General features: G+C 39.2%; 1 protein-coding gene across 2 annotated transcripts in view; it reads right to left on the reverse strand.

The window, feature by feature from the left end:
* Window positions 1–11,488, reverse strand: part of chd5 (chromodomain helicase DNA binding protein 5) — a 36,088-nt gene extending 24,600 nt beyond the window's left edge. For both annotated transcript variants that reach the window (XM_079857177.1, XM_079857176.1), the window contains exons 1-4: window positions 10,953–11,488; window positions 5,785–5,939; window positions 442–633; window positions 246–364 (exon numbers count right to left, since the gene is read on the reverse strand). In XM_079857177.1, coding sequence (XP_079713303.1) covers window positions 246–364; window positions 442–633; window positions 5,785–5,939; window positions 10,953–11,019 — 533 coding nt within the window. In that variant the 5' untranslated portion in view covers window positions 11,020–11,488. The remainder of the gene's footprint in view (window positions 1–245; window positions 365–441; window positions 634–5,784; window positions 5,940–10,952) is intronic.

The raw sequence follows: 11,488 nt of genomic DNA on the forward strand, positions 1-11,488 counted from the left end.
GAATCAGAAATTGGAAATATACACTAAAGTGTCACATCAAATATCATGCTGGTTACAATAGACGTGCATTGTGTGGGTCTGACAGCTCATCTTGTTTCAATCCCTGTTATTAGAAAACCTGTCATCATAATGTAATTACTTCATACAGGCATTAGCACTTGCCAGAAGGAATGTTTTAAAATAGAACACAACGTCTTGACAGCAGAGCATTAGAACGTCCAAGCAGAAGGACTTTAAAATCCTACCTAAGAAACTGGCTAAAGGCTTTGTAGTTGGTGATGGTTTTATAGTCGTCCTCTGAGAAGGCATACTGCACATCTTCGAGACCCCACTCTTGCATCAGCTGACTGGATGACTTTGGTTCCTGGTGTCACATGAGAAACCGTTATTCATTTATTCCCCTGGCTAATAGAGCACAATAGAGAATTTCTATGTGAGAACCTTCATGTTTCCATCATCGTCGTCATCATCGTCCTCATCATCCTCTTTCTTTCGCTGTTTTGTTTTCCTCTCCTTCTTCTCTTTGGGTTTCTTCTTTTTCTTCTTCAGGGTGCTGTAGGTGCTGCTCTCACTCCCCGACCTGTGACCACGATCCTCTCTATCTGACATGTCATCCAGCCCGCTAGGAAGCCCCTGTGGGTGCAAGCACAGACATTAATGGGAGAAATTGTAATGCTTAATATGGCGGCTGTAGGAATGAATGTCCAGGCTAGCTTTTCAGTTAAAAGAGCCAATCTGCTTTTTAGTGGAGTTAGCACATACATTTTCCAGACCCACCTGAAAGACACTTTTCAGGTTTAAGCGTGATTTTAGTGTGAAGCACAATTTATGATACCATTGTTGAATTATTGCTGATTCAAACATGATCTTAACAAACAGTTTTAACAAAGTAGCCAGCGTTTCCCATTAATTACCATAATGATAATCAAACCAGATGATTCATAATTAACCGAAAATATACTTCTCATGATAAAAGATCTTTACCGTTATGTTTTGTGCCATTGCTTTAGCAAAGCATCTGTCAAACTAACACTGAAATAGCAATATGGCTCAGTGCTCTTATAAAATCGCTGATGCGCTGCGTGTTTCAGAGTGAAGCGCAGCACTGTGTTCATTTAAACACAAACAGCTCATGATGATGCTGTTCAATGTGCAGTTGGGAACACAACGTGTGCCAGTTATGCTTTCTTTAAACATTCCCATAATAAACCATAATTCCCAGATGATGACAGCCTTTCACTAAATTTGCAATGAGAAGCATTTGACAACCTGTAGTCACAGAAAATTAAAGGGCAAGTTCATCCCCACATTGACAGGCCACAAAACTACCACTTTGTCGCTTGGTTGTTCATAAAGAGATTGTAAACTAATACACATGTATCGAGCGGTTTAGTTAAATATTAGCAAATATAAACAGAAGCTCAACTGTATGTGATTGATGCGTAAGAACCAATCTTATTGGTTCTAACGGAAGCTCAAACATGCTGCGTAACACGAGAATGAACCTCATTGGTTCTCGCACGTCAAGCTACCATATCTGATGTGTGTGTTGATTAATGTTTATATGTGAATAAAAGCCTAAATAAAATATGTTCGTCATAAAAAGCAACCATGTCTCTTCAGAAAATTTGGACTTAGCTAGATTCTTATAAATTAGTTTTACGATCTCTTTATGAACTTTTTGAAGGGTCAAAGTGGTAGTTGCATGAACTGTCAATAGAGGGTCAGAAATCTTTCAAATTTTATTAAAATATTTTGATTTGTGTTTTGAAGAAAACGAAAATCTTATGGGTTTGGAACGACATGAGGGTGAGTAAATTATGACAGAATTTTCATTTTTGGGTGAACTAGCCCTTTAAAGGTCTCCCGGCAGTTTTACGCCAAAATAAATGTTCAAGGATTTAACTCTTGCAAGTATAGAAATAAAGACATAAGAATTGTAATTTCACTACTGTAAAATAATTATTACAATATAAAATATTTTATTTATTTTACAGTACAGTTATATTACAATAGTGATATATTTTTGTCTAAGAGATCATAATAATAATAATTATAATTTTGTATGATGATATTATTATTATTATATGAATTACCCCATTCATTGTAGCTATGTATGCTTATGTCCACTGAACACAGAAAATAGCTAGTTATCAAGTCAACTGACTTGTCCTAAAGCGACTTTGGTGCAGGCTTATTAAAAATAGCACTATAAACTTTATAATGGACAATTTAAGTATTCAGGAGCACAAAAGTCTTGCCTCTGGAAAAATATAACTTCAGTACATTGAAGGAGCATTGAAACAGAGAACTGGTAAAGACCTTGCATCCATAGATTTTAGGCCTAATTAAAAACAGGCTTTTACTATGGCATAACTATTGATAAATGTACAATCAACTCCACATTTTCAATAAAGGAAAAAAACAGATCATTACGACACTATTATTAGTAACATCTGGAAGCAGGGAAACTAATCAAAATGATCATACTGCAAGAGAACGCACGTTTCTGTGGGTGAATTACTGTGTGAGTGTGTGTGTGTGATTGGAGAAAGCCTGTTGCTGTGCTGCAGCTGTGCACTGGCTGGCAGACGTCTCCTCAGTGCAGGGTAGGCCGGCATTGCCGCAGAGCGCACAAGCTCCACCAGCAGCCGTTCGGAGTTGCCATGGAAACCAAACTGTGCAGTGTTGGGTGTGTGTGTGGGGGGGCTCTCTCCACTGCAGCAGCCAATGGAACAGCGCCATCCAATCAGATGCGTTTGCATAACGAGCTTGTTATGAAGAGTCCCCATGGTTGCAGTGCCTGTGTTCTAGGGCCCGTCTAGACAAATCTCAATCACGTATATGGGGGAGGGAGAGCGAGAAAGTGAGAGAGGAAGAAGAGAGAGGGAAAGAGGAGGGATGCTTGTACGAGAGGCTCCACAGCTGGAGTTGAAAGGTCTCCCAAAATCTAAACCACAATAATCTGACAATGTACCTCAAAGGGAAAAAAGATCCAATGTAAATAATGTGCCACAAAGAGGTTTTCAGGCTGACACCATCCTGCAGTTCTTCCCTATAGAAAATGCAGCATTTTTATAGGAATAGTTCAGCTAAAAATGAAAATTCTGTCATAATTTATTTACCCTCATGTTATTACAAACCTGAGTTTCTTTCATCTGTGTAACCCGAAAAAGAAAAGTGAGGCAGATTTGCCATTTTACAGGCATCATCATCGGCTCTTGTGTCTTGTGACTATTAACAATACATTGAATGTTAAATCTAGTTTAGTGACCTATGGCAAATCAAACAAATACAATTTCAGAGTTTTCCACATTATTTTATGGCTTCACAAGTCGTATGAACAAAAAATGTATTAATCTGTATTTTCATCTTATTTTACAGTAAAAATATACTTATACTTAAATATACTTACTAAACATACTTAAAACAAAACACATTTATTCCAGAATCAATATTGCATTAAGACATTTCCAGAGAAAATTTCTTAAATTAAGCTGATTTTACTTACCCCAATTTGTATTTTTGTTTGGTAACATTATACAATAAGGTCCTATTAGTTAATGTTAATTAATGCATTAACTAACAATGAGCATTTGTTACGGTATTTATACAACTGTTCATTGTAAGTTCATGTTAGCTCAGGCCCATTAAATAATATTAACAGATATAACTTTTGATTATAATAATGTATTAGCAAATGCTGAAATTAACATTAACTGCAGTTAATAAATGCTTTAGAAGTACTTTTCATTGTTAATTAAATTACTGATGTAGTTAACGTATGTTAACAAATGGGACTTATTGTAAAAATTGTTTAAACATAAAACAAACCAAATTTATTAGGTTTATGTGCTTGTAATATCGATGTTTTAACATCTTTTATTTGACATTTGATTTTTTTTCTAGAAAACAACACAATACAAATATTTTATGAAATTTTATTATTATTTTGCAGTGTTACTTCTGTGCTACTTTTTTGGAGCTTGACAGCCCCAGTAACTATTCACTTTAATAGAAAGTATGGAGAGAAAAAAAGCAGCGTGAACACTGCTGCAAAAGAAAGTCACACGGGTTTAGAAAGACGAGAGTGAGCAAATGATGAAAGAATCTTCATTTTTGGGTGAAATATGCCTTTAAATACTGCATTTTCTTTGGGAATACACAGCATAATAGTGTCAGACATCTTCAGGATCTTTTTTCCTGTGAGATATTGTTTCCAAAAACTCATCTTCAACACACCCAGAACAGAAAAAAAAACAAAAAAAACACTCATCTGTACAACTGATATGTCACTTATCATTGTTTACATCTGAGAAAGCATCAGTTCTAACTCTCCTGTTACAATCCCCAGACTCTCCACAGTCTATCAGGCTCCGGCGCAGGTGGCCGGCTTTGGCGAGCTGAGCTGTTAGATTTGCGGACAGCAGAAGGGCAGGCGAAGGTTTTGACCCGCATTGATTTGAGCCTGTGTCTGACACGGCACTGCAGGGAGAGCATGACTGACGCCAAGCGGGGCTCTTAGCTGCTGAGGGGAGACCTCTCTGCCCTCTCCACGGCACATTTAACACTGCTGAGAAGGAGGGAGGGTTGAGAGAAAGACTGAATCTGTGCAAGGAGGCAGAGAGAAAGTGAGGGAGGGTTAGGGCGGAGAAAGAGAGGAATCCCTCTCATTATCTCAATGGTAAGCACAGTCAGCTGGGGGGACTGTGACCGACTGACCTGTCAAACGTTTTATCTCTCGCCAAGGCGCGGAGGGAGGACTGACTGAAGGAAAAAAGCTGATCGGTAAACAATACAACAAAATACCCCGAGGTCAGGAGAGTCGTTTCACACTGATCATTCACCTCGTGAGAGCAGCGCTTATGCCACAGCCTTGTCGACAATAGCGCACCTGGCCTTTCTTATGAGTGCTGTTATGTTTTGTATGCTGAAGTCAGACCAGGGCACTACTTGTTATATGGATGGTATAACGTCAGCGTAACGTTTCAGAGAAGAAACCCTGTTTTTCATATGATAATTTCCATTTTTAGTGCCCTGTCTTCAGTGGAATACAAAAGAAGATATATTTTTTTGGATAGTTCAGAAAAAGAAAAAAAATTCATACTATGAAAGTGTGTGGGGTTCAGTGTTGTTTTGGACCCCATTGACTTTCATTGTATGGCTATGGTCAAAAACATTCTTCAAAATATCCTCTTTTGTGTGTTGTTCAGAAGAAAGAAAGTCATGTAGGTTTGGAATGACATGAGGGTGAGTAAATGATGAGAAAAAAAATATATTCATGATGAAAAACATCCAGTATATTTCCTGCTCTGTTCTTGTTAGCACCGTTTAATTTGTACGTCATGCCCCAACAATATCTTTTATGAACCATAGAAGAAAGAAAGCTATACAAGTTTGGAGCAACATGAGGATGAGTAAATGATTTTGGGGTGAATTATCTCCTTGAGTGTGCATTGAATTGGAATTTTTTTATTTCATAAAAATAAATGGATGTTTTAATGATAACTTGACCAAACTAGTAGTATCTGACTGAACTATACATTTGAACTGTCCCAGGTTTTCCCATTACAAATCTTGTCACCTCACTGATGACACATTTATAGTAACTGATCATTACATTTAAAGCCATTCAAAAACAAAGATGCTATAAATACCATAATTGCAGGTTTAACAAATGTACGGCACATGAAAATAAATTGCATTCTGATTATGTCACATATGACATACTGTATATTTCATCCATGCTTCAAACAATCAGATAACAATAATAACTTTTCTTACCTCCTTCTTCTTCTTTTTCTTAACTTTGGGCTCCTTTCCCTCCATTATCTTGCTGGGTTTCTTCTTCTTATGCTGTTTAACCGAATCATCCTCAGAGAAGAATCTCTCTAGCGGCGACAGGGGGACACTCTGACGTTCACCTTCCTCATCCTCATCTGAGAAAAAAACAGAGGAGGTTCAGTTACAAGACACATCACATCTCCACCATCCATCCATCCATCCATCTCTCCATCCATCCATCCATCCATCCATCCATTCGTCCATCCAGAACTATTTTACAATTATGTAAGAATTTATACAAAATCTATCTTTATTATGAGTTGGCGATTTCATATGAAATAGTAAGAAATATATCTATCTATCTATCTATCTATCTATCTATCTATCTATCTATCTATCTATCTATCTATCTATCTATCTATCTATCTATCTATCTATCTATCTGTCTGTCTGTCTGTCTGTCTGTCTGTCTTTCTGTCTGTCTATCTGTCTGTCTGTCTATCTGTCTTCTGCTGGAGGCTTGCCTGTGAAGCGGAGACTCCTTTTAAAGGAAAAGCAAAGATTTTAGTTGACACACTGAAAAGGGAGTGAAAATAGAGAGGTGAGGTCTCTGCCACCAGCTGAACTGTGAATCTCTCACTGTAAACAAAAAAAACTACTGTCTAGCAGCACACGTTACACACTGTAACACTTCAATAATGCCACGCTGTCAAAAAGGCTAAGAAAAAAAAAAAAAAAAAGACATCAGTGAGGCATCCTTTGCAACCGAAGCTCTACGGTACGACTCCTGCCGACTGTCTATCGTCAGTTCAGACGGCGGCCCATGAAATATGCAGCGCGTGTGGTGGAGTCAATCAGCTAAAGCCCTGTCCCGCAGCCCACCATGCCCCGTGGGAGCTGCCAGAGATGGGGCTTTCCCAGCCTCTTGGATGCTATCCTCAAAATCCACTTAACCTTCATTTAGCTGCTACTGTTTGAGGACTTCAGCTCCGGTGAGAGCAGCCCCTACGCGGTTCAAGCCCAGCTTGCAGCCCTACAGGGCATTTCGGGTATTTACTCACGTAAAATACTGAGCTCCCCATCTTTCTGTCAGCTGCTGGGAGGCTTTTTCTTATTTCAATCTTCTACCGCACATAAACAGAGCAGTTGCCTGTGAGATGACAGATATTTAGGGCAGTGCGTCTGCAGTACATCTCACAGGGAGGCTCTTTCATGTCGGCAGAATATGTCTGCTGCCTGCCAGGCGCATCAAGCTCACATCTCGTCTTCATTCATTTCTCACTTACAGTCGCGGTGATGCAACACAGCACTCTTGAAGTGGGGATATCTGGCAAAGGTTTTACATTGTCATCTGACTTTTAAGGTGAAAATTCACATTTATAAATCAAACCAATGTGAATATTAATATATCACTCCAAATAAGCTGAAGTGTGTTTTTTTTTTCAATGTTAAGACTTTTTTAAATTCCTATTTAACATGCAAAGAGAATGCTATTTTTGCATCCCGAAGTTGCTGCAATAGGCGGTCACGTTCTGTGCTATGTTCCCGGGTAAACAGGAACCACCAGGTGTTTAAAAGCTGTGCTGCTGCCATTTGCTAACTGGTACCAAGCCTGAAAATGTCATGACATGCAGCCATACATTTCTGTGTCAGCTAAGCACGGACATTGGGGTAACTTTGACCTTGTAACAAGGGCTGGGTCATTGCCACACTCCATTAGAGATGGGATTCAAGGCCGGGCTCGCTGTTAAGAAGGGGAACGTTTACAGGAAAATGCATTAGCTGTCTGACAGAGTGTGTATGTTAATAGTGCCCCCACCGTTAATGTGATGAGACAGCATGGTTAGAACACCCCCTCATTGAGACCTTCAACTTTTATAGGCGCTATCTCTACTTTCTGAAGACTATATCCTTTCTCCAAGTCCAAGGATGATTCACAATCCTTTGCTTTGCTTTGCAAAGACATACATAGTGGCAAAACTTGCAAGTACACAAGCAAAGTAGTCTAAAATTAATGTCCTAATAACCCATAAAACTAGAACAAAGGCACTGAAATTGAGTTTAGATGCTCTAATTATTTTATTCCAGCATGCATATTCTACACTCCGGTAATTTGTTGGTAAAATTCATAAGATGTTTTAATTTGACACACACTGTGGAGTCTGATGCAGAGACTGATGACACACAGACATATGTGTGTGATGCAACAATGATTTGCACGCATGCACAAACTCCAGCAAAGAAGGAAGGGGTGTCAGCTTTCACAGCGCAGCTTCCAAAAATAACCCCCACCAATCAGAGTGATGAGCAGAGGGAAGCTCATGATAATCTTTCAATTTCAAAGATAAGACTATGTAAAAGAAAACCAGACTGTGAGTGGAGGAAATAGAGGAGGCAAAAAACACTCAAATGACTTTGAATCAGTTTCACCCTAATGCGTCCTAATGAGAATCACCACAAACAGAACTCTAACTGGCATTGTTGGGGCACGACGTACAAATGAAAGAGTGCTAACAAGAACAGAGCAGGAAATGATCTTTTTTTTCTCATCATTTTACTCACCTCATGTCATTCAAAACCTACATGACTTCCTTTCTTCTAAACAGTACACAAAATAATGTTTTTGCCCATATAATGAAAGTCAATGGGGTCCAAAACAACATTGGACCCCACTGATTTTCATTGTATGGAAAAACATCTTTTCAAAATATCTTCTTTTTTGCGATCTACAGAAAAGTCATACTTGAACGACATGAGATTGATTAAATTAGAGAATTTAATTTGTGGATAAATTATCCATTGAATTCTGCAAACCTTTGGAAATCTGAGAAAAATCACTCTTTCTCTCTGGAGCCGCTCCATCCTTTGTTCCTGATGTGGCACACGAGGAATGTGGAGTCAAGTTGCAACAATTTAAAAGTAACTGATTAAAATGTACATATCTTAACAGAGCTGATGCACATCCATTAACCAAATCCGATGGAGGTGAAACAACATGCAAATTTTGAACTTGCTTTTGAATTCTTTGCCACGTTTCATTCTCTTAACGTTCTTATAAATCATCCGTTTGTTTCTTTGTATCTGCGTTTAGGGCATGCACCAGTGATCACTTCATTGCTCCTACTGTGGGCACCAGTCATGTGTTCTGCAGTGTTTGGATCGTGAAACACAACAGTACTGTTTGCAAATCTCACTTCGATGGCCTACTATGCATTCTCAATATAAGTCCTATCACATTACTGCATCTTAGCTTCACTGTAATGAATTCAGAATAAAGAAAAATATGCTTTACGGTTCTTTGCGTTGAAGCTAGAGATGAATTGTTTGAATGTAACCGTATTGTACAGGAATTATTATGCAGTGGTTTGCAACTAATTAATTAAAAAGCTCATTTCACATCTTAAATATAGCTAAATTCAAGTTGTATTTAATTATCTCACCAAAAATCCATCAGCCACCTCAGAATAGGAACCAGTGAACGTGTTCTGGCCTGCACAATGAAAGCAATCACAGTGAATGGGACTAAACAGCATAACCCAAAATCCTGGCTAGTCCTGCACTGCATAGATTTCTCATTTTTAGCACATAGCGGGGGCTTACTGTCTACACGGAAAGAGCATGCTGGCTCATAAATTATTTCTCAATTATTAATTCTTCTGCATACTGCACATTATTTCAAACCATTTGCAGCCCGCAGCAGCTTCATCTCTGGCATGTTGCTGCCTAGTAAAAAAAAAAGAGAAGGTAAATACGTGATTGGGGCGCAAATGAGATAGTCGTGCTCAGGTCGGTCACGTGATTAATTTGTGACTAATTCAGAGGCAGCCTAGACCGAGCTGTGAGCGAAAAACTATAAATGTATTGATTTGATTGAACTGAGGGCCATGAATGTATAAAAGGCAGGCATGCAGGCAGAACTGGGTCTTTACTACACGGCTTCTCGATCACACCACTGAGAACCATACTCTCACAATCTATGGCTTTTGAGACCAATCTATCGGAAAAAAACAATGCATGCCTTCCACCTACACAAGAAGCATAAACAGACAGACATCATAAGAATAGAGTCAAACAGAGATTGTCAACAGCAGTGATGAACCCATGGATAAGGTTGGCTTTGGAGTTAACCTTGAATTTTACCAGAGAACCAAATACCCAGCATCAACGTGAAGAATAATAACAACAAGAAGAACAATTTTCTGTAAAGCAGCTTTTGCACACAAAAAATCTGTTACATACATTCATTTAAATTAAGCAAATGCCCCTCTTTCAGGCAACACCACAAGTCTACACTGTAATTCCAATTCTGATGAACTGTAGCCTATCATTATCAGTACATTTTACAGATTAATGATAAATCAAATAGGTTTGTATCATTATATAATCAAAATCTAAAATCACCAAACCTATAAAATCCCCACTGTATTTTTACAGTACCGTTTTTACAGTGTAGAAATCAAACTCTTATAAGATACTGTGGACTGTCTTGGCTAAAGTCTGTGTCCAATAGACCACTGAGGCAGAGGATCATTGTAGCTGATGTTTTCCTGTCACACGTGGCTCTGTCAAGCACATGCACTACTTTTACAAGACAGTGTGACCACAGGGAAGCTTTGTCACCATCAGCCCTTAAATATTCCTCGGAGGAATACCATAACACCTTTTTGGGAAACTGATGATGCTCCCTTTTTGTGTGTGTTTAGATCAGCAATAAACGATGCATAAATCACAACAGCTCGGTCTTGCATACTATTGTTACTATATTTTACAATAAGATATCATTGTGCACAGTGGGTGCAATATCAGAGCAGCCAGACTGGAAAGAAAAAAAAGACAGTGGGTGCATGCATAACTCATTTATATGCAAAGACAAATGCGCCTGTAAAAACAACCCGCCGGATGAAGGAAAACGAACATAGCTGAGAAATGAGAATCGCAGACTGATGGTCTGCTGGAGGACAGTCGCGCTTTAATGACTCAAATACAGTCGGACAGTGTAGGCTACCGTTATTTTTGGACGAACAGTGTCCGGTGTGAGAACAGAAGCTACTGAGACTATAATAAATCGCACGCGCGTCAAGCCCCTTTTCCTCCGCATTCAACTAGGCGTAGCAGCGCAGTTGTGAAGGGCAGAACTCTCCCTCCCCTGTGACTCTTTACCCCCTCACCTGGCACGTCGTCCTCAAAATCCACATCGTCTTGCCCCTCATCTTCATTGCTTAGCGATCCGGGCATCTTTACCGCATAACAAGAAAATCACATCCGAGATACAGGGATAAAGTCCTGAAACTTAACCCTCTCAATGCCCAGATTTTCAGATTCAGAGGAGACGTCTAAGGTGAGGTAAAAATTTTCTTTTAATATGCTCTCAATAAAATAAAAGATGGCTGCCCTGTTTTAAAACATCTTTCCCTTTCTCCCTCTTCTCTATCCAAATCCTCCAGTCTGAAAATAAGAAAGAGACAAAAATGGAACACACATGCCCAGATTGTGACGTCTGGTCGGTTGCCATGGCAATCCATCCCATAGTTTCCCGACACAACTAGTTAGTGCTTTTCTGCTGGTAACCGGCTTAACTAGTGCTGAGAGTGGCGGCGCGTGCACCCGTCTCGCGTTGGCATTGCCCTTTTCCCGCTCAAGTTCGAGGAATGCGAGGTTATACAGGGAGACACACGGGAGAAAGTTCCCTCACAATCCCTTTTCA

Source organism: Squalius cephalus (genome assembly GCF_949319135.1).
Source record: "Squalius cephalus genome assembly, chromosome: 22".
Lineage (NCBI taxonomy): Eukaryota > Metazoa > Chordata > Actinopteri > Cypriniformes > Leuciscidae > Squalius > Squalius cephalus.